General features: G+C 52.7%; 1 protein-coding gene across 1 annotated transcript in view; it reads right to left on the reverse strand.

Moving 5' to 3' along the window:
* The window catches only part of LOC111148744 (inositol-tetrakisphosphate 1-kinase), a 165,601-nt gene extending 158,942 nt beyond the window's left edge, over positions 1-6,659 (reverse strand). Inside the window, exons 1-2 of the mRNA XM_022505534.1 lie at positions 6,649-6,659; positions 5,974-6,204 (exon numbers count right to left, since the gene is read on the reverse strand). Of these exons, the coding sequence (XP_022361242.1) occupies positions 5,974-6,068 (95 nt within the window). The 5' untranslated portion in view covers positions 6,069-6,204; positions 6,649-6,659. The remainder of the gene's footprint in view (positions 1-5,973; positions 6,205-6,648) is intronic.
* Between the last annotated feature and the right edge of the window lie 15,857 nt (positions 6,660-22,516).

The raw sequence follows: 22,516 nt of genomic DNA on the forward strand, positions 1-22,516 counted from the left end.
GTGAGGAATGGAGGGGCCCAGCCTGGAGCCCCAGGGAGCCCAGCTCTGCCCCGAAGCCCGAGGCTCCACAACGTCAATCAGTCTCAATCAGTCTCACCAGCAAAAGAGAAATGCAAATTTACAGTCCCATCCCGCCCGTGCATGTGGCCAAGATCCAAACCGTCTGCCGCAGGGGCTGCACTGGGGAGGGTGTGGGTAACAGGCCCTCCCCTTCGCTGTCACTTGGTAGCAGGCCCCCTCTCTTTGCCAGCAGCTTCAGAAAGCCCCAGAAAAAGTACACCGCCTGTGCCCTTTGACCCAACACTCCCTCATCAAGCCATGGGCACCCACATGGCTGTCCCACTGACTCTACCCGAGGAGGCCCCTCAGCAGGGGAGAGACATGGTCTGTCGTGAGGACAGCTGGACCAGTCGGCCAGTAAAGAAACGAGGCAGGTGAGATGGATCTGCCCCCCGATGAAGCAGAGATGTGCTATTTCTCTAAGACACGGGGTTCCGTGAAATGAGCCTCAGCTAGAACACGCGTGTGCCCGTCCGCACAGCACACCTGGAGAGAGGGGCTGCCGGCGGCGGGGGTCCCTGAGGGACGGGAGCTCAGGAACAAGAAGGAAATGGACTTTTCAGCATGTACTTGCAGTCCTCTGCTATTTTTGTATCATATATGTGGAGTAATCACTCACAAAGATAAAGGAAACAATAGAAATTACTAAAAATCGTAACACAATTGCTCCTGAAGACTCAGCATTTTCAGGAAACCCAGCACAAACTCCTCTGGAATGTGCAAACTTTGGAAAAGAAAAGGAAGGACTGCTCCTGTGTTAAACAGGCAAGGGCAGCAGCCCTGCTCCCAGCCCCTGTGAAAGGAGAACAGGACCATCCCTGCACCTCAGCCTGGTCTGACGTCGCCACAAACCCCACACCCAGCAGGGTGATCAGGCAGCACTCACAGTGGGACTCGGGGTCTCTCACAAACGGCCCAGACCGAGAACACCAAACCTACAAATGCCAAAGATCCCGGAGTGGGGAGGCACCTGGGGGCTGAGGGGCACTGACCCACTCACGGACAGCCCTGCGCTCCGGCAGGACTAAGCACCGTGGACAGAGGCGCAGGCCCTCACCCTCCCCAGCCCCAGGTCCTGACTCCTCTCCTGCACATGACCCTGAGCTTTGTAACTGCGAACATCCTCACTTTGCCTAGGGGAAACTGAGGCACGGAGGGCCCAGTGTCACGTGGGTAGTCTGTTGTGGAATCAGGCTGGGGACCCAAGGATGGCACTGTCCAGATGGACAGCTTCTCCTGCAGGAAGTCCGGCTTTCCCCCTTGGAGGCAGGGAGAAAGCGTTTCTTTGCAAGGCTGAGCTAGGGACAGTCTCGGGGCACTGGGGCAAAGGTCACACAGTCAGTCCCTCCTCCCACCCCTACACCCCCAAAATGGGGCACACCCAGACATTAAGACAGAGCAATACCGACACCCAGACCAGCATCACTTCACCCCAGCAATGGTGTTCCTTCCCCTCCCTAAGAACCTCCTGTAAGAATTCCGAGCCCAGAATGCTAAGCCATCCCAGCAGAAAGGGACCGTCGAGACGCCCCCTTTTAAAGGAACGAACGTAGGGGGAGGAGAAGGGAGGGCCTGATGGTACCCAAGCCCTTCCTGGCAGGCTTCCCAGGCCAGCTCACTGTGAACACCACACTCCCAGCTCCATGAGGGCAAGGGGCTCTGCCCTGCAGCCCCGGGACCTGCTGCCTCTCAGGCCAAGCCTGAGCCTCAGTGGACACCGGGCCCAGTTTCTTTGGAGGGAACTGGTGGGAAAGGCCGCGACAAGAACGTGGTCTGAGACTGCTCCCAAAACCCATTTCCTGCAGGCCTCATCGGTCCTGCTGGCCTCCAAGGTTCTCCAGGATGAGAACTTCACAAATGTTCTTCTGCTTTTGGAGGCTTGAGGAAGCCCCAGTCTAACCTGGGCAGAGAAGAGACATAACAAGGAAGCCATGTCATCCGGTGAAGAGGCCTCGGGACCGGGCCCCGGAAAGCTGACGGGCTGTGCGGTCTCTTCCCCACCCTCCCCAGGCCTCAGCATCCCCACCCCTCAGTCCCCGGGCCGCTGGGGACACGAAGTGAGACCAAGTGCCTGGAAGGACCGCATGACAAAGGCAGCGGACCTAACAGTAAAGACGGACAGAGGGCCACCCACATCTCATACCAAGATGCTTCCGGAAGCCCCGTGACTCTCCACCGCCTCCCCCGGCACAGGTTCAGCCGAGGGACAGAAAAGGGTGAGAGGCCAAAGACATGGAGGACGAACATGGACGACATCGACAGAGGGAACACAGAGGTGGGGGCCGGCCAGCATTTCCACACAAGACCCTGTAGAGAACTTTAAAAAAATTAAAAATTAAAAACCTCCCCGACATTTCCAACCACCAACTTGTCTTCTCTGACTCCCCCAGGAAGTCCCCCCTGGGCATCCTGAAAAAGGCACAAGGAGAGGGCGTGAGGGAAGTGCGAGGCTGCTCCGGTATTAGCAGAAGGGCGGGGAGGATGGTGGAAGGAAAGAGAACACAACCAGAGCCTCATCCGCGGCCCTGTCCCCGAGGGGGGAACAACACCGAGAGGGACGACAGGAACAAACAGTACCACGAGAAACGAGCTGAGTCAAAGGCCCATCTGCTGACTAGTCAGAAAGGGCCATCCCATCAAGGTGCCCCAGGGAGGTGAAGGGTGGGCCCTCATGCCGACCAGACATACATCCTGGCAGGCCCAGGTGCCAACCCCCTACCAAAACATGCAACGTCCTCTGGCAGAAAAGGCATTACATACTTGCTAAGGGCTCGACTCAGCTTTGCAAGGCAAAGTGTCTCCAGGGGGCGCCTGGGTGGCTCAGTCAGTTGAACATCTGCCTTTGGCCTGGGTCCTGATCCCAGGGTCCTGAGACTGAGCCCCCTGTAGGGCTCCCTGCTCAGCGGAGAGCCTGCTTCTCCCTTTCCCTCTGCCCCTCCCCGCCTCTCATGCTTGCACTCTCTCTCTTTCTTGCTCCCTCCTGCTCTATCTCAAATAAATAAATAAAAATCCTTTTTTTAAAAAAGAGGGGCGCCTGGGTGGCTCAGTGGGTTGGTCCTCTGCCTTTGGGTCAGGTCAGGATCTCGGGGTCCTGGGATCAAGCCCCGCATCGGGCTCTCTGCTCAGTGGGGAGCCTGCTTCCCCCTCTCTCTCTCTCTGCCTGCCTCTGCCTACTTGTGATCTCTCTCAGATAAATAAATAAAATCTTAAAAAAAAAAAAAAAACTTTCAAAAAAACTAAAGAAAAAGAAAAATTTAAAAAGGAAAAAAGAAAGAAAAGTGTCTCCAGGACAACAGGGCAGCAGCTGGACCTCTGTGAAGGTAAGAGGGTGCCCAAGTAGAAAGGGCTTTCTGTGGGGGTCTCCAGGTCCCCAGGCTGGGCCCGTTCTAGAAGTTCAACAAAAGGAAGAGAAGTTTGGAAGCTGCCCCTCTCATGCCTGTCTCCCCATCTGGACAACAAAGGAGCTCGATGACATGATCCCCAACATCCCTTCCTGTTCTAAGAGTTTTACAAGGCCTGACATTCTACTAAACAACCCATCTGGTCCGCTCAGGCCCTCCTCTCTGGCGCGGACTGCCCTAAACATTCAAGCAGAGCTTCAAACCATTTTCAAACATTTCTGGACTTTTTCATCATGAGAAAGTCACAGGCAATTCATCATCCATCAAAACAGGAGCGTTGCACTCCCAGGTTATGAAGGTCAAAAAAAGGACAATGTCTCCTCTTGGGCCACTAAAAATCACACCAGCATTCATACCAAACACAACAACAGCAAAGGGCTCTGATCAACCCGTCAAGAGAGCTTCCTGCACCGGGTCTAGAAATGTGGCCACCAGGGGGCGCCTCCCAGAAAGTAATAAAAGAAGAAAAACTCTTTCTTGGTGTTTTCTTTTCCTTCTTAAGCTTAAGTGATAAATATCTAGACCTGCTCTAATGAAAACCCAAGTGGGGCTTCTTGAGGTTCTAGAATGGCCCAGATGCTTTCTGTCTTCTCTCTGAAGCCAATATTCTGGCCAGAAGTAGGCATCCAGACTCTGAGGGCCACAACCTTCTCTGAGAAATTAACCCTCCACGCTGGATTTCCCCCGGAATGGTTGACTTCAGGGCTTGCCTTGCACGCCCACTCTGGCCCGAGTGGAGGGAGAGGCCATCTGCAAGTCCAGCGGCAAGACCCAGCCCCGAGTCTGGGCTGGAAGTGTTTTGCAAGAGGCACCTAATTAACGAGCAAAACATACCAGCCAGATGACAAGCCTCGTGCTCTAGCTGCAGACACAGGATGACACAAATACAGACAGACCTCAGGAGAAAAGGGTGCAAGGTATTAGCTGGGATTTCCCAAGACTCAGATGACTACAGGAGGAGCTCAGGGACCTCACACCAGCATGGGGCTTCAAAGATATGTCAAAGGGACTTCTTCACGTCTCCTATGTCTCGGGGACTTTTTCCATAAGTGTGTGTGTGTGTGTGTGTGTGTGTGTATCTGTGGTGCCATGTTCGAGCATTCTTTTTTAAGGTTCCGAAGTTCTAGGACCCATTTTCAAAGTTCTAGCTGCACGTCCCTCCTGATTTCCTGATTTCCTCCTGAATTCCCGAGCTGCTTGGCATGCCCCACCACCCATGAAAAGCTTGCTTTCTCCTGAGGAAGACAGCCTGAGAAATGGCAGCCAAACTCCATCCCCAGGCCAAAGGATGCAGAGCCAGGAGCTGTTTCATAGGAGCTGTGCCCAGGGCAAAGGAGCAACAGGCCCTAGGGATGGGCAGGAGGGGCACAGAGGTGCCACAGGCTGGCAAGTGACCGGCTCAGACCTGCCACTTGCTCTGCAGACCAGGAGATAAGGAAATCCAATTGTTCGATTCTGCGACACATCTGGGGACCCAACGGGGGCAAAAGTGCAAATAGAATACACTTTCAACAATCAAATCTACCAAGAGGAGACACTGCAAAACAAAAGGATTCCACCTACACTTTGCAAAAGGGTTGGGGAGCCAGAGTCTCTTGGGATTTACCTAACAGCTTCCCAGGGGTAAAGCCACGGCTGTAGAGCAAGGTGAGGTGTACCTGACCCAAGACTGGAAGCTTCTGTAATAGACTAGAAATGTGATCTTCTTAAAACACCATGAATCCCCACCATTGATCACCAGCATGGGGGCAGGGGAGGGAAGGGGGGGCGTCAGACAGAGGAAGGCCATTCTACATCACATACATTTATCCCACCTCCTCTGCACCAGCCACTCCCTAGCTCTAGAACCCCAGGCGGACAGGCAAGGCGGGGGACCCCACCTTTCTGCAGATCAGCTCTCCCTTCTCAAGACACGTGGCCCAGAATCACCACCCTGGTCAATTCTCAGGGCCGGTGCGAGGCTCTAATGAGACAGCAAATCACCACATACATGCCAAGTATTGCTACTCGCCGCACACAGGCTCAACCCGGTGACATGCAATGACAGCGTCAAGGGCTGCACACGCGGGGCACACAGTAGGTGGTCCGCAAACGTACAAATAGCGGTGCCCTTCTCCACGAAGGGAACGAAGGAAGAAAAACGCTCCAATCCAAAAGTAACCTCCAGCCACACGCAGACAGCGTGGACTCCCCGATTGCCCAGATCCCTCTGCCACCTTTAGCGGCGCCGCCGACGCGCTCTGGGAAGCTGGGGTTTTCCCCACCTGGGAGGGGGGGGGTTGGGGGAGGTGGTCACCGTGCACCTGAGAACCCGGGTCCCGGACACACCGCCCATCCTGGCCGCCGCTTCCCTCGAGCACAGCCGGCAGCCACCACAGCCACCTGGCCGCTCGGACTCAGTATCCCCGCGCACCTCTCCTTCCCGAACACTCCAGCTTCCCGAAACAGCCGCTGAGGCTGAGCCGGGCTCGGGCCGGGGGTCCCCGGGCGCTCGAGCCCCGTCCCTCCTTACCTGCACAGCTCGGCGAAGGCCTGGAAATTCAGCTTCTTGATTTTCTTCTCGCTCAGCCAGTAGCCAACTCTTTTCCCTTTCAGAAAGGTCTGCATCTTCCTCCTCGGGCGGGGAGCTCGGGTCCGGAGGAAATCGCCCACAGGCCGAGTGTGGCGGCCCGGCGCGCGCCGCGAGCGTGCGGGCACCTCCTCCCGCGGCGGGGACGCGGAACGGGGCTCGGGGCGCGCAGTCCTGCCGGGAGGGGCGGGCCGGGGCGGGCGCCCGGGCGGAGGGAGCGGCGCTCAGCGCGGCGTGCCACTGGCTGCCGCCGCCGCCGCCCACGCCCCCGCCGCCCGCGGGGCTCGCCGGCGCGCCAGATCGCCAGCGCCGGGCCGGGGCCGCAGCGGGCCCCCGGAGCCCAGGGACCCCCCCGGGCCGCACGCCCCCCGGCGGCCGCGGCGGCGCGGGCGCGGGCCTGGCCCCCACCCCCACCCCCCGCGCCCTCGAGGCTCCTCCTCCCCGCTCTCCCGCCCGCACCCGCGGGCCCCGACCCCGAGCCCGGGGCGGCGCTATCCGCTGCCGCGAGCCGGGCGCGTGCCCTTCCCGGCGCGCTCGGACCCCGGCGGGGCGCACGCGGCCGCCCGCGTCCCACCCCCACCCCCACCCCCCCGGCCCGGCCCAGCCCGCCATCCTCACCCGCCTCCAACGCCGCCGCCGCCGCCGCCGCCTCCTAGTTCTCGTCCCCGCGCGCAGCCTGTCCACCCGCCGAACCCGGCCCCGCCGCCGCCGCCGCCGCCGCCGCGCTGACCCGGCCGGCCGGCCCGCTGGACCCCGCCGGGGCGGAGGAAGCGCCGCAGCTCCGGCCGCTAGGGGGCAGCGTCGCTCGCCGCCTCTTAAAGGCGCCGCGCTCTCCCGGCCTGGCTGTTTGCGGCGTATTTGCGTCCGGGCTCAGGCGGGTGAGCTTCGGGACGGAGGGCGCGGGACTGGGTGTAGGGCGGCCATTGCCCAGGGGTCGTTGCTTATTAAAGGAGCAACAGGCGTCATGCTGTGGGCGTTTTCTGCCTGGCCTGTGGGAGTTTCTTAAATCAAAAGCACCTCTGTACCCCCAGCAGTGTTCAGCGCCCCCCCACCCTGAGTAATTCAGTAGAATTGCAGTTGCGGGGGGGGGGGCGGATACGGACATTCAATGAGGTCATCTCATTGAGGAGACAGACCCCTGCCCAGGGCGGCGGAGGGGTGGGGGGAGGAGGACTGCCTGGGGTGGTGACCTGAACACCCAGGGTCTTCTCAGACTTAGGATGCTGATTGCCTCCCCGGGTCCCGTTTAACTATGTGGGGACGGGGCGGGAGCTAGAAGCATGTAAGATGAAGCTGGAACACTTCCAGGAGACCCACTGCTTTCGGAGTTTAAGTCAGCGGTAGCCTCAGTGCCTTTAACCCTGCCTCGCCCGACCCCGCCCGGCCCCGCCCTGCCCTGCCCACGCCCTGTGAGGCAGGGGAGCCTCCAGCCTTTTTGGAGCCTTCAAAGAGCTCCGGGTTTGGGAGGAGAAGACATCTCAGGCTCAGGCAGGAAAAATGAATGAGGGGGGCGAGGCTCAAGGTTTCAGAGGGAGACATTTCAGCTGGCCCGGGAAAATAAGGAAGATTTTGGTAGGCCTGAGAAGGGAGAATAGCTAGAACAGAGGTAGAGAGAAAGAACCAAGTTGTTAGGAATGACACTCTCCTTGACCAAACTTGGGCTCATGCTTTTAAGGCGCAGACCTAGGGGCCTGCCTTCTTCCCCTAATTACAACCTCCCCCACCCCTCTTCCTGCTGGTCTTCCAAGTTGCAACTAGGAGAGGCTGGTCTGCCCTGAGACTTGGGGAGTGATCACACGTGACCACTTCCTGCACCTCTGACCTTGATGCGCACTTACTGGGTGACCTTGCAGTCCTCTGAGCCTCTCTGGGCCTCGGGTGCTCCCTCTTAGCGCAAGAGATAAGCCCTGCTTCATGAGAGCCCTTGACACTTCGAAAGTGCAGTGACTGTGAGGTCTAAAACGTGTGACGTTGTGGGGCGTGGGGAGATGGAGACCGGGCCTGGGGGTCCTCGTTCAGCTCCCCTCAGCTTGGACCAGTCACTGTAGCCCTCCGAGCTTCAAGGTGGGGAAAGTCATGCTTGCCTTAAGACTCCAGTGAGGATGAGAACGGGGTGACGGGCTGGTCCTCAGCAGGCCTCCAGAAATCGTGCTTGCTAGTGACTCAGCCAAGGACTTTTAACTTGAGGCCCCGTTAAGAGCCCACCCCACCCCAGGACTTCCGGAACCCCTGCAGCCGCCAGACCTTGGGTACACGAAGGCTTTTTACACACGTGGCTCTGTGATTTGCCCCAAAAGAGCCAGTAATGACTCCATCTTGCTTTCTTACTCATGAAGAAACGGGTCCAGAGAGGGAAGGGGATTCGCCAGGGTCACTGAGCAAGTACATGGGAGAGTTGGGACCAACAACGCAAGGCCAAGGGGCTCCCCCCCTCACCTTGGCTCACCGTCCTTCTGGAGGTAGGAGGCCTGGGGAGTGAGGGGCAGACGGGTTCTGAGAAGTGGATCACTGCTGGAGGTATAGCCAAATCCCCCCCACGCAGTGGTGGGACCAGGGATCCACCCACATTTCTCTGGACCCCTGGGCAGGTGCTGGCTTCAGTCCTCCTCTCCAGTAAGAATGGGAATTTCTCTGGTTTTTAGCTCTGTGTTCAGTTCTTGGTCATCCCGTGGAAGGGTGGGATTCTGGCGCTAGAACCACCGTCCACAGTCGTCCCACTTGGACTAAAGGAGTGAACCATTTCGCCCATCCCACTGCAGCCCAATGGATCGGTCTTTGGATGTGAGTTGACCTCAGGGAGGGGCATGACCTTGGGGCAAATATTTCTCAATTTACTACGTCCTGCACCTCTTTGAGTAACCACAAAGCCTACCAACCCTTCCTTCCTTGTCTGTCCCCTGTAGTCCCCTCCAGACTGTTCTCCACTCTTCAGCCATAACAGGGTTCAGAAAGCAAATCCGCCGTACTTGGAATAAAGCCAAAAGTCCTTGACAAGACCACCACCTCCCAGCCTCATCTCCCACAGAACTCCCCTCACCCTGCCCCCACCATCTTAGCCTCTGGGATGCCCGCCTTCCCTAGGGCCCTTACATTCGGTCCATTTTCCTGGTGTGTTCTTCCCTTTTTGCTTATGAAGTCATCCACCGGCTCTCAGCCCAGAGGTCCCTTGCTGGCATCTCAACCGTCTAGTTTCCCTATACCTTCAATGACCAGGAAACGAATCACACTTGTACTCTTACTTGACTCATGTTTGTCCCCCACTGTGAGCCCCTCGAGGGCAGGAACTGTGTTTTTTATCTTCTTACCACTCTGAGTTTCTGAACACAATAGTACATCCGACTGGCTGAGAGTCTGGGTTCGGTGTGGCTTCAGAAGAAGTCAAATTTCTTCTACCAGCGGCCTGCGCAGAAGTGCTCATAAAAGTGATCAGATAGGGGCGCCTGGGTGGCTCAGTCGGTTAAGCGGCTGACTTCAGCTCAAGTCATGATCCCAGTCCTGGGATCGAACTCCGCATCGGGCTCCTCACTCGTCATCTGCTTCTCCCTCTGCCTCTCCCACGCTCCTGTACACATTCTCTCTTTCTCCCTCTCAGATAAATAAAATCTTTTTTTAAAAAGTGATCGGATATGGGGCGCCTGGGTGGCTCAGTGGGTTAAAGCCTCTGCCTTAGGCTCAGGTCATGAACCCGAGGTGCTGGGATCGAGCCCCGCATCGGGCTCTCTGCTCAGCAGGGATCCTGCTTCCTCCTCTCTCTCTGCCTGCCTCTCTGCCTACTTGTGATCTCTGTCTGTCAAATAAATAAATAAAATCTTAAAAAAAAAAAAAAGTGATCGGATAGGGGCACCTAGGTGGCTCAGTGGGTTAACCTCTGCCTTCACCTCGGGTCGTGATCTCAGGGTCCTGGGATCGAGCCCTGCATCGGGCTCTCTGCTCAGCGGGGAGCATGCTTCCCCCTCTCTCTCTGCCTGTCTCTCTGCCTACTTGTGCTCTCTCTCTGTCAAATAAATCAATAAAATCTTTAAAAAAAAAAAGTGATCGGATAAATGGATGTCAGGTTAGTCCCCCCAGGCGATCCCTGACCTCTCTTGAGGTAAGAGGCGAAAGTAGGAAAACTCCAGACCCCAAACCGGAACCTGGAGACGTCTACATTTGCTCTGAGAGGCAGATGGACCATTAAGGGATTAAATGGTCTATTGTGCGTCTGAGTCCTGGGGCCATATGGGAGAGGATTATTCCAGAACTGGAAGAGGAGCTGTGGTAGAGGGAGGGCATTGGGGAGGAAGGGCACTGCCAAGGAGTAGAGGTTGGCCGCCTGGGAAACCCTCCTAATCCCAGTCCTTGGGGAGGAGACGCAGGTTTTGGGAAGTGAGACAATGAAGTGATGGAGACTTCAGACCTAGGATACAGCTGATGGGCATTGGGCAATCTTCCTAACCTCTGTGAGTCTGGTGTTCCTGATCTGAGATCCATAAGATGGTATGTTTTAGTAGTAGACTGGTTACGAAAGTCCTGGTTACTGAGGGTTGCTGGGGGGTGGGGAGGTAGGGGCAGGGTGGTTGGGTTATGGACATTGGTGGAGGGTACGTGCTATGGTGAGTGCTGTGAAATGTGTAAGCCTGATGATTCACAGACCTGTACCCCTGGGGCAAATAATGCATTATGTGTTAATAAAAATAATTTTTAGGGGCGCCTGGGTGGCTCAGTGGGTTAAGCTGCTGCCTTCGGCTCAGGTCATGATCTCGGGGTCCTGGGATCGAGCCCCGCATCGGGCTCTCTGCTCGGCAGGGAGCCTGCTTCCTCCTCTCTCTCTGCCTGCCTCTCTGCCTGCTTGTGATCTCTCTCTGTCAAATAGATGAATAAAATCTTTATAAATAAATAAATAAATAAATAAAAATAAAAATAATTTTTAAAAAAAGAAAGTAAGTCCTGGTTATACCCATCCTGCACCGGTTTGGCACAAGTAATTCAACACACTAGTTCAGATGCAGCCAGCCTGCGGTGACCACTTATTATCTGTGTGACTATGGGCAAATTAATAAATCTGGCTGAGCCTCGGTCTTATAATCTATTAAATAGGACACCAAAGATAAATAATTTTAAAAATAAAATAAAGAGTGCCTGGGTAGCTCTGATGGTTAAGCGTTGACCCTGGATTTGGGCTCAGGATCTCAGGGTTGTGAGATCAAGCCCCCTAGCAGGCTTGGTGCTCAGCGGGGAGTCCCCTTGAGAGTCTCTCCTGCCCCTCTCCCCCCTCCACCGCCCGTACTCGCTTTCTCTTTCTCGCTCATAAATAAAATCTTTAAAAATAAAATAAGTGGGAGTGACTATCAAACCTAGTTCATAAAATCATTAAGAAGTTTAAATGGTTGAGGGCACCTGGGTGGCTCAGTTGTTAAGGGTCTCCCTTCGGCTCAGGTCATGATTCCAGGGTCCTGGGATCAAGCCCCACATTGGGTTCCCTGCTCTGTGGGAAGCCTACTTCTCCCTCTCCACTCCCCCTGCTTGTGTTTCCTCTCTCACTGTGTACGTCTCTCTCTCTCTCTCTCTCTGTTAAATAAATAAAAACTTTTTTTTTAATTTATTTATTTGACAGAGAAGGATCACAAGTAGGCAGAGAGGCAGACAGAGAGAGAGAGGAGGAAGCAGGCTTCCCGCTGAGCAGAGAGCCCGATGCGGGGCTCGATCCCAGGACCCTGAGATCATGACCCGAGCCAAAGGCAGAGGCCTGACCCACTGAGCCACCCAGGCGCCCCAATAAGAACTTTTAAAAAAAAAAAAAAAAGTTTAAATTAGTGTAAATGTATAAAGGACTATAAATTTGTAAAGAAGCTAAATTAAGGAAGGACTATATCGGACCTGCCTGATGAGTGCTGACCACCAGCGTCCTGCTGTTCCTACATCATCCCCACAGTGGGTCTCTGCAGCCCTTAAAATCATTAAATAGGGGGGCACCTGGCTGGCTCAGTTGGTAGAGTATGCAACTCTTGATCTCAGGGTCATGAGTTCAATCCCCACGTTGGGTGTGGAGCCTACTTCATTGAAATCATCATCATCATGAAATAGAATAATACCAGTTCGTTCATTCATTCTCTAAATATTTATTAAGCCCTACTGTGTACCTGTGCTATTCTAGACACTAGGGTCACCAGAGTGATGAAAACTGAAAAATGTCTACCTGGGTGGACAAAGAATGTACAAAATAGGGGCGCCTGGGTGGCTAAGTGGGTTAAAGCCTCTGCCTTCGGCTCAGGTCATGATCCCAGGGTCCTGGGATCGAGCCCTGCATCAGGTTCTCAACTCAGGGGGGAGCCTGCTTTTCTCTCTCTCTCTGACTGCCTCTCTGCCTACTTATGATCTCTCTCTCTCTGTAAATAAATAAATAAAATCTTAAAAAAAAAAAAAAAAAAAAACTTTAAAAAAAAGAATGTACAGGGGCACCTGGGTGGCTCAGTGGGTTAAAGCCTCTGCCTTCGGCTCAGGTCATGATCCCAGGGTGCTGGGATCGAGCCCCGCATTGGGCTCTCTGCTCAGTGGGGAGCCTGCTTCCTCCTCTCTCTCTCTCTGCCTGCCTCTCTGCCTACTTGTGATCTGTCAAATAAATAAATGAAAATCTTAAAAAAAAAAAAGAATGTACAAAATAAGAAAGTGAAGTGTATAGTATATTACACAAGGGATGCGTGCTACGGGCAAACAGTAGGGCATGCTCACGGAGACAGGAAACCATGGACTGGGATCCTAATTGAGTGGCAGTCCCACTGGCAGGCAACATTTGAGCAAAAATGTGACAAAGATGAGCGGCCAAGTGGTGCAGGTATCTGGGGTAAGGGCTCTCAGGTGGAGAAACAGCAGATGCCCTCACATAGCCTCGGGCCTGGGTGTTAACAAGGGAGAGTAGGGAGGCCAGTCTGGCAGGAGCAAAATGAGCAAAAGTGAGGGTAAGAGGAAAACACAGGGAGAGAATGTCAGGCTCCCGGGACACCATGCACGCCTTCCTCTCTGAACAAGACAGGATTTCTTGAAGGAAGGAGCACAGGTCCTTGCTGGTTTCCCCAGGACGCTGCCGCCATGTGCAGGAGAGACCGGTGAGGCGGTAAGAACAATGGAGAGACACAGTGACGGTTCATTGCAGTACTCTAGCAGGAAAGGATGGTGGCTCAGCCCTGGGCCCTAGCAGGGGAGGATGGAAGACGTGGTCACTTTCCCCAATATCGCTCAAAGGAAGAATCCATAGGATTTGCTGGTAGTGGGGTATGGGGTTGAATGCTAGAGAGAAATCATGGATGGCTGAGGTTTGGGGCCTGATAGCTGGAAAAATGGATCTGCCCACAATTGAAATGGGGAAGGTGGCAAGAGGCAAGGGTTCAGGGATTATGTCATGAGTCCTGTTTTGAACAGTTTAGGTTGGAGACACGTGTCTGACATCTGAGGGACGTCAAGTAGACCAATTGATAAGGTTCGGGGGCATGACTCAAGCTAGAGATATAAAATCAGGAGTGGTCAGCACAGAGATGGGACTGAAAACCGTGAGCCTGGGTGAGGTCAGGAAGGGTGTGAGTATAGGTAGAAAAAAGTTCAAGGCTGGGCCTCAGAGGTATGACAGTGTTCAGAGGTCAGGGAGGAACAGAGAAGGCAGCAAAGGAGGTAAAGAGGAGGAAAACCAAGAGGGTCCTGGCCCTGGGAGCCACGTGAGAGAAGTGGTCCGGGAGGAAAGAGTGTCAGCTGATGGCACAGTGGGAAGACAGGTGGCCTTGGACCGGACAATGGGAGATCATTGGTGGCCTTCAGACAGCTGAGTATGGAAGGCTCTCTCAGATATGTTAAGTCAAAAACAAAACAAGTGTAATTCGGTGTAGATGGGAGGCTGCCACCAAGTAAAAAAAGTAGGGGACCACACTTCCATATGTATGTTTGTGTGGATGGAAACGGTCTTGCTTCTGAAGGTGCACAAGAAACCATGAGCAGTGGTTGCCTTGTGGGAGAGGAACTGGGAGAACAAGATCCCTGCAGTGAGAGGGGTCTCGTATTACCCTGTATATTTATTTGGCAATCAAAGTATCTTTCATCAAACATGTATTACTTTTTAAATGAATAATAGTGACAGAAAGGAAAATCACATGACTATTATGAAATGAGAAAATATAAAAAGGGCTGGCACCCAGGAGATTTCCAGTAAATGTCCATTCCCTGTTGAAAATAAATGTCCTCCTGTGGGACATTGACCTTCACCACACTGAAAATGAATCAGAATTGTCTTCAGTATGCATCTTTTTAAAATAACATTTTCTAGGGGTGCCTGGGTGGCTCAGTGGGTTAAACCCTCTGCCTTCAGCTCAGGTCATGATCCCAGGGTCTTGGGATCAGGCCCCGCGTCAGGCTCTCTGCTCAGCGGGGAGCCTGCTTCCCTCTCTCTCTCTCTGCCTGCCTCTCTGCCTACTTGTGATCTCTGTCAAATAAATAAATAAAATCTTAAAAAAAAATAACATTTTCTAATAGAACCACATTAGCATTATGATGTTTTAACACATATAAAATATGGGGCGCGGGGTGGTTCAGTTGGTTAAGTGACTCTTCATTCTCAGCTCAGGTGTGGATTTCAAGATCGTGAGTTCAAGCCCCACATTGGGCTCTATGCGGGGTGGGAAGCCTACTTAAAAAAAAAAAAAAAGGAAAAGAATTAGAAAATAAAAATAAATTTTAAAAATTTAAAATTTTTAAAAGTAAATAAAACATAAAAACAATTCTTTTTTTTTAAGATTTTATATATTTATTTGACACAGAAAGAGAGAGATCACAAGTAGACAGAGAGAGAGGGAGAAGCAGGCCCCCTGCTGAGCAGAGAGCCAGAGCCTAAGGCAGAGGCTTAACCCACTGAGCCACCCAGGCGCCCCTATGAAAATCAATTCTTTACTGTCATCTAAAACTTGATTCATATTTAAATGCCCCTAATTGCCTCTCAAAGTTTCCTTTACAACTGGTTTGTCCAAACCAAGACTTCACATTGCCATTGGCTGTCCTGTCTCCTGATCTCTTCTGACCTTGACCAGTTCACCTTGTGAAAGAGACTAGATTGATCGTCCTGCGGAAGGGCAACCTGCTGGATTTCTCTGCATCTTCCCTCATGGTGTCCTATTCTCTGTGAGAGGCGCACTGTTGTGTATATATGTATATACAAACATATTGTTGTGTATATGAATTTCTCCTGGGGCCCCTAGGGCGGCTCGGTCAGTTGAGTGTCCTCTTTCTGCTCAGGTCATGATCCCAGGGTCCTGGGATCAAGTTCTGCTTCGGGCTCCTTGCTCAGTGGGGCACAAGCTTCCCCCTCTCTCTCTTGCCGCCGCTCCCCCTGCTTGTGGTCTCTCTCTGTCAAGTAAATAAATAAAAATCTTAAAAAAAAAAAAAAAAAAGAATTTCCACCCTTACTGTCTTATTTCATCGGGTGAATAGGCCACAATTGTGTTGTCCATCCCCTTGCTGACACACTTTTTTTGGAGGTGGGGGGTGCGTGCACACTCACACACACACGCACACACACACAGGGTGGCGGTGAGGATAAGAGTATCTCAAGCAGATGCCACACCCAGCGCAGAGCCAGACACAGGGCTCGACCCCACCACCCTGAGATCAGGACCTGAGCCGAAATCAAGAGTCTGAGCCTTAACCGACAGCACCACACAGGCGCCCCAGTGACATACCTCCTTTGATTTGAGCACCAACTGATAATTTTGCCCAAATCCACGATTTCCTCAGAGGTTGCAAAAAAAGTCGGCTCTCACCCCAGGAAAAGTGGGGTAGGAGAGACGGACAGTGGCCTTGCAGCAAGGCAGGAGATGGGTGGCTGGGTGGCTGGGCGCCTGGGTGGCTCAGCTGGTTGAGCGACTGCCTTCAGCTCAGGTCATGATCCTGGAGTCCCAAGGTTGAGTCCTACATCCGTCTCCCAACTCAGTAGGGAGTCTGCTTCTCCCTCTGACCCTCTCCCCTCTCATGCTCTCTCTGACTCTCTCTCAAATAAATGAATAAAATCTTAAAAAAGAAAAAGTGAGAGAGAAATGGTCATTGAGAGGAGACACAGGTGCTGAGTCCCTGCAGTGTGGTCTGCAGAGAGCTCCTTGGTACTTTGCAGGAAGGATTTCTGCAGCCGCCCTGTGAAGAGGGGAGCGTGGGTCTCCCTTTACAGCGAAAGAGCACCTGGAGGGCCAAATGCCCCGCTGAAGTCACACGGTTGGTGGCGGTGGCAGAGGGGGGCCTGAACCCCATGCTGGGCTTCTCCTGCTCCTCTCTGTTACTGTGGGAAGCCGCAAAGAGGGGTGAAGGGCGGGAACCTTCTTTTCAAGACCTCCGGGGGGAAAGAAGGAAGGAAATACAGAAACAAGCCCGCGTAATCCCATTTCGAAATGCAGCTAGCGGCGGCCACACGCCCTCTATCCAGGCCCACTAACCGAGGCAGAGGGAGAAAGGCAGCCAAGCAAAGCTGAGGGCAGCCGTGCTCCAAGGATGGCCAGGCCAGAGCCTCCTCGGCCCGTGCTAGCTCTCTGCCCACACCATTAGATTCAGGCCCAAAGCCACAGTGGTCCAAAAAAAAAAAAAAAAAAAAAGCAGTGACCAGGCCCATGCGTGGGGATTTGTCTCCATGAAAGCCCCCTTCTACGATATCTGTTCTCCTTCCAAGGCCTGGGAACTGTCCCTCTGCAAACTATCTGTCCCCTCCATGCCAGACATTTAGTGACATTCCTTTAGTCCTCTGTGGCACTTGGAAAACATAGCTATTGACTAACTATATTAAGAAATGCCATCCACAGCCCACCCTTGGCAGCCCCGTGAGCCCCAATGACGTCCACTCTCCAGGGTCATGGGGAAAGAGGCCCCTGGTGGCCTCCCGAGTCCTAAATTGCTTTTCCTGGCACAGTCCCGCCCTCTGGACTCTGCCAGACAGAGAACTGCTTTACCAGAAACCTAAATTAAAAAAGAGAGAAAGGGGGGGAAAGACAGAGAGAGAGAGAAGGAAAAACAAGTTCATAGCCCACGTCCTCTACCACTGGTGCTTTACCAGGACCCGCTCCGCTTGCGTCAAAAATCGGATTCCATCGAAAGCGCCGTGTTTCTCAAACACCACTTTGGAGCACACGTCACTTGCAGAAAGGGAAGCGGGAGCCACACAGGACACCAGAGCAACGTGCTTCTTCAACTCGTACGAGCACAGGAATCCGCTGGAATCTTCTCAAAGATCCAGCGGGCCTGGGGGGGGCGGCTGGGACCCCGCTTTTCTAGCAAGTGCGGCTACTGCCGCTGGTCCGTGGGTGACTTTGACCTGCAAGATACTGGCAACTGAAACAGAACACGATCCCGTGCGTCCCTGGCTGCACGTTAGAATCACTGAAGAGCTTCCGAAAGCACATACCTCCGTCCGCGCCCCGCCCCAGACCGGTGGATCAGAATTCTTACCTGGTGAGAGAGTGGGAGTCAAAAAATAGACAAGAGCAGCCTCTTGCAGGCCCCAGGGATGGTAATGTGCAATGAGATGAAGACTGCCGTTCTTGAGATCGTCTGTTCCTGAGATCAACGGAAAGATATACAAGACATGGGGGCGCCTGGGTGGCTCAGTGGGTTAAAGCTTCTGCCTTCGGCTCAGGTCACGATCCCAGGGTGCTGGGATCGAGCCACGCATCGGGCTCTCTGCTCAGCGGGGAGCCTGCTCCCTCCCCACCCTGCCTACTTGTGATCTCTGTCTGTCAAATAAATAAGTAAAATCTTTTTAAAAAAGAGAGAGAAAGAAATACAAGAAATGGAACAGTCCGTCTGCCCACAGATATTTGAACGCAGGTGGGATGCAGGTAGGGATTGAGAACCAGTGCCCTGTCCCAGCACGTTGGGGGTGGGGGGAGAAATGAGTCATAAAATCATCATCATCATCATTTATAATCAGCTACCCAGTGTTCTTTATGGTTAAAAAAAAAGTAAGCGCACTTATCATGACGCACACTGAGTCATGTAGAGAATTGTTCAATCACTCCATCATACACCTGAAACCAACATATTAAACACTGTGTGTTAACTATACTGGAATTAAAATAAAAAACATTTTTTTAAAGACTTTATTTATTGGAGAGAGAGGGAGAACGTGAGAGAGGGAGAACACAAGTGGGGTGAGGGGCAGAGGGAGAAGCAGACTCCCCACCGAGCAGGGACCCTGATGTGGGGCTTGATCCTGGGACTCCAGCGTCGTGACCTGAGCTGAAGGCAGATGCCTAACCCATTGAGCCACCCAGGTGGCCCAAAATAAAAAGTTTAATTAAAAACTATGGGTTTTTTTCTAATTTTAAACAGACAAAGTGCTGAAAAGAGAAGAAAAAAAAAAAGGGAACTGGCCACCACGCACGAATTTATCAGGCCCTGACTGCATACATGCAAAGGTCTCCTTCAGTCTCCTAAGGATCATCTTGTAGGACCGTGGCTGCGGCCAAAGCCAAGTCCTCCCATCTGACACCTGACGACACCGAGGGGCTGAGAGGCTGAAGGACAAGGTCAGAGTAAGCGGCTGGAGAGGCTGGAACTGACCCCAGCATCCACACTACATACTGGCGATAGCAAGCTAGAACCCAGCCAAACCCTGCCTATCGCTGGTTTTGGTACAGACAAGCATCTAAGAATGGGTCTCCTAGTTTTATTTATTTTTTTGGAAGATTTTATTTATTTATTTATTTGAGGGAAAGAGACAGTGAGCAGGGGGAGGGGCAGAGGGAGAGGATCCCAAGCAGACTCCACGCTCCGCACCGAGCCGGACACAGGGCTTGATCGCACGACCCTGAAAGGGTGACCTGGGCCGAAATCAAGAGTTGGCTGCTTAACTGACTGAGCCCCCAGGTGCCCCTGGTTCTCCCGTTTTTTAAATGGTTGCAGGACAAAAATTCAAAGAAGAAGAATTCATGACATGTGAAAACTATGCAAAATGAGGAGTTCAGTGTCCCCTAAATCAGGTTTTCTTGGCACACAGCCGCCCATTCTTTTCTGTCTTGTCCACGGCCGCGGCTCCTGCCGTAATTCCAGAGCCAAGTCATTGCCACGGGCACCGGACAGCTTGCCGCGCTCAAAATGTCTGCATCTGGCCCTTGCCAGCAAAGGTTTGCTGACCCCCTGCTCCAAATGGTCACGCTGCTTGTCAGTTCTCCACTTTTCTTTTTTTTACACTTAAATGACTCCTCTTTTTACCCTCAAACTCTGCTACATTGGACCCTGTAAAAAGTTGCTTTTATAGAGTCGTTGAACAATAAATCAGCCAGTTGCTTGTCCACGATTTCTGGTGGATTGACGTAAGTCGGAGAATGAACGTGAACGTGCTGACGGGCGAGGCGAAAGAAAGCCTCACCACCTTTCTCGTGTCTGTCTATGGGGCACCGGTAGCCCTCTGGAGGCTACATGGGGCCAGGCCTGACGAAAGTAAGCCGCTGACTAAGAGAAATAAAATGGCAAAGGAAAGTGGGCAAGGAACTCCAAGCGTGTGTGGGATAGAGGAAGCATTCATTTAGCAAACACAACACACTCTCCGGGGAGTCAGAGCAAAGAGACACAGCCTTGGGCCTCAGGAAGCTACGTGGGGAGCTCTATGGGCAAAGGAGGAGCGGCTATCCTGGAAGGCATCCTGAGGAGGTGAGTGTAGCATGGGTAATTAGCAGGTGCTACATAAAAGCACTGGGCGGAACACTCCCCAGGGTAGGCTTTCTGTGTTTCTCAACGCCAGATTCCAGCTGCTCTGCTGCAGGCCTGGACCTGGTACCTAAGAAGCATTTATTAAATATTCCCTTGAGTTTAGTGGAAAGGGGGGAGAGAGTAGGTAAGACAGATAGTGTAGGCCTCTGTGCGATGACCTCAGGTAGATTCTGGATTCCACATGGCTACCTGGGAAAAAAAGGAGGATTGGAGAAGACTTTCCAGTTTGGTTTTGTTTGTTGAGAATAAAATTTAATACACACTCAGTAGAGGATTTTTGGAAAAAAGAGACTGTGGGGGGCGCCTGGGTGGCTCAGTGGGTTAAGCCGCTGCCTTCGGCTCAGGTCATGATCCCAGGTCCTGGGTTCGAGCCCCACATCGGGCTTTCTGCTCAGCAGGGAGCCTGCTTCCTCCTCTCTCTCTGCCTGCCTCTCTGCTTACTTGTGATTTCTCTCTGTCAAATAAATAAATAAAAATCTTAAAAAAAAAAAAAAGAGAGAGACTGTGGGAGCAAAAACTAACAGTCACAGTTAGCATGGATTTCCCTTCCAGCATCTTCTCTAGAAACAGGTAACAAGTTTTTTTTTTTGTTTTAATGGTTTGTCCCACGTTCTCCCCATTCATTAAGCATGCTCTTTGTTGGGGAACGTCCAGGTGGTGCGGCCAGTTAAGCCTCAGACTCTTGGTTTCGGCTCAGGTCATGATCTCAGGGTCATGGGATTGAGCCCCACCTCGGCTCTGCAACGAGTGTGGATCCTGCTTGAGTTTCTCTCGCCCCCTTCCCCTGCTCACGCTTGCTCTCTCTCTCTCTCTCTCTATCAGATAAATGAATAAGTAAATCTTCAAAAAACCAAAGCAAACAAACAAACAAAAAACAACCTTCTTTGTTGGAACAGCCTTAATAATCATTAGTTTTGATGACCCACCATTCTGCCTGGACTCCAGATGGGACTCCAGAGTTTCCCCCGGTTTTCAGTCTTACTGTGAGGGCTAAGCAAGCAGCTCGCTGAAGTACGCACAGCCACGGACGTGTTAGCAATGTTAGAGATCGTGCTGGGCGTCTTCATCCCTAAACCTCCCTTACGGTGCTGTCCTTGGAGATGACTCCTCAGCAGGGGAATAACGGGTCAGCCTCCTTCAGCATCGAGGAGTCAGAGGCATTTCCAAAGGCTGATGCTGACTTGGGCTTCCCGGGAAGCTTTTAAAATGGTGATTCCTGCTCAGAGCGGCCATTTCAGGGTCTATTTTTTCTAGTGCAAATGGGGCCACGTCTTCATATGTAAATGAACCATGTGCAGAAGCCCTGAATTACCAGGGAGGGCCTTCCCTGACAAGTGTTTTAAAGACTCTGGTTAACCCCTGCTTGCTTACTGTATTTATTTACATGCAGCCCCCAAGTTTACCAGACTGAACAAATTAAAATACGGGAAGCCCAGTTACATTTGAATCCCCAATACAAAGTGAATAATTTTTTTTTAGTATAAGTATGTCCCAAATAGGTTATGGGATATACTTATACTTCTATTTTATTTATTTATGTATGAATGTATGCAGGTATGTATGTATGCATGTGTGTGTGTATGTAGGCCCAACACCCAGCATGAAGCTCAATGTGGGACCTGAACTCACAACCCTGAGATCAAGACCTGAGCTGAAATCAAGATTCAGATGCTGGAGTGCCTGGGTGGCTCAGACGGTTATAGGTCTGCCTTTGGCTCGGGTTGTGATCCCAGGGTTTTGGGATCAAGCCCCACGTCGGGCTCCCTGTTTAGTTGGGGGTCTGCTTCTCCCTCTTCCTCTGCCTCTGTCTCTCTCTCTCTCAAATAAATAAATAGAATCTTAAAAAAAAGAGAGAGAGAGAGATACTTACCTCACTGAGCCACCAAGGCATCCGAGGATAAACTTACACTTTTTCCAAATTTGGTTTTTGTAGGAGATTCCAATTTTCCTGGGCCTCCTGCAGTTTATCTAGCAACCCTACCCTAAAGACCCCCATGCAATCTTTGAAGCCCCCTCAGTGTGAACGTGACCTTTATCTGCCACCTGGGGTTAGCCGCTCCTCTGCTCCTGGGAGTGGGACGATCTGAGTGGACTGGATTCCAAGGGCATGGTCCCTGATGTTATATTCGGGAAGCTGGGCAAGCAAGGCCTAGAAGAGCTGGTTTGTTTGTTTTGTTGGGTAAAGATTTTGCCGACTTACATTAGTGGGTAAAGATTTGTTTTCTTTTGGGAGAGCCAGAAATATCCAGGCGGCGCTGGGCCCAGAGGGCTTGGGGAAAGAGGGTCAGAGAGCCTTCTCTCCTATCATCCCTGAGGAAAATCCCCTCAGGGATGTTCAAGGCCCCTCAGGACCTTTCCTGCTGGAGGCTCTCTGGAGCGTCTCCTCACCCAGAAGCTCCCCTCCCCCAGAGCAGCCCATTTCTGCGTCCACACCCTGACTTCCATAAAGCACTTCTGTCTCTCATGTCCAACTTCCAGCTCCCTTGCTGGACTCAATCGCTTTTATCTTCTAACGTAAGACTAGGAACACTCCAGGAGCCTCCTCTCTGCCTTCTGCAGTGTGAACCTTGGCCTTTCTCCCGGACTCTGACCTTTGGTCAGGAGCACCAGGTGTCCTTGGGACTCGGGGAAACCCAGCCCAGCTCCACTGCCCTCTGGGCCACCCTTCGGAGAGAAGCCCGCCAGCCCACCCGAGGCCCGCCTTCCCTCTGGTCTATCTCCATGCGAGAAGGGCTCCGTTGCCTCCTGTGGGTGCTGCCTCCTGAGCCAGTTCCAGGCCCCCCTG

The sequence above is a fragment of the Enhydra lutris genome, unplaced genomic scaffold (assembly GCF_002288905.1).
Source record: "Enhydra lutris kenyoni isolate GAN:26980312 unplaced genomic scaffold, ASM228890v2 scaffoldscaffold20, whole genome shotgun sequence".
NCBI classification, from domain to species: domain Eukaryota; kingdom Metazoa; phylum Chordata; class Mammalia; order Carnivora; family Mustelidae; genus Enhydra; species Enhydra lutris.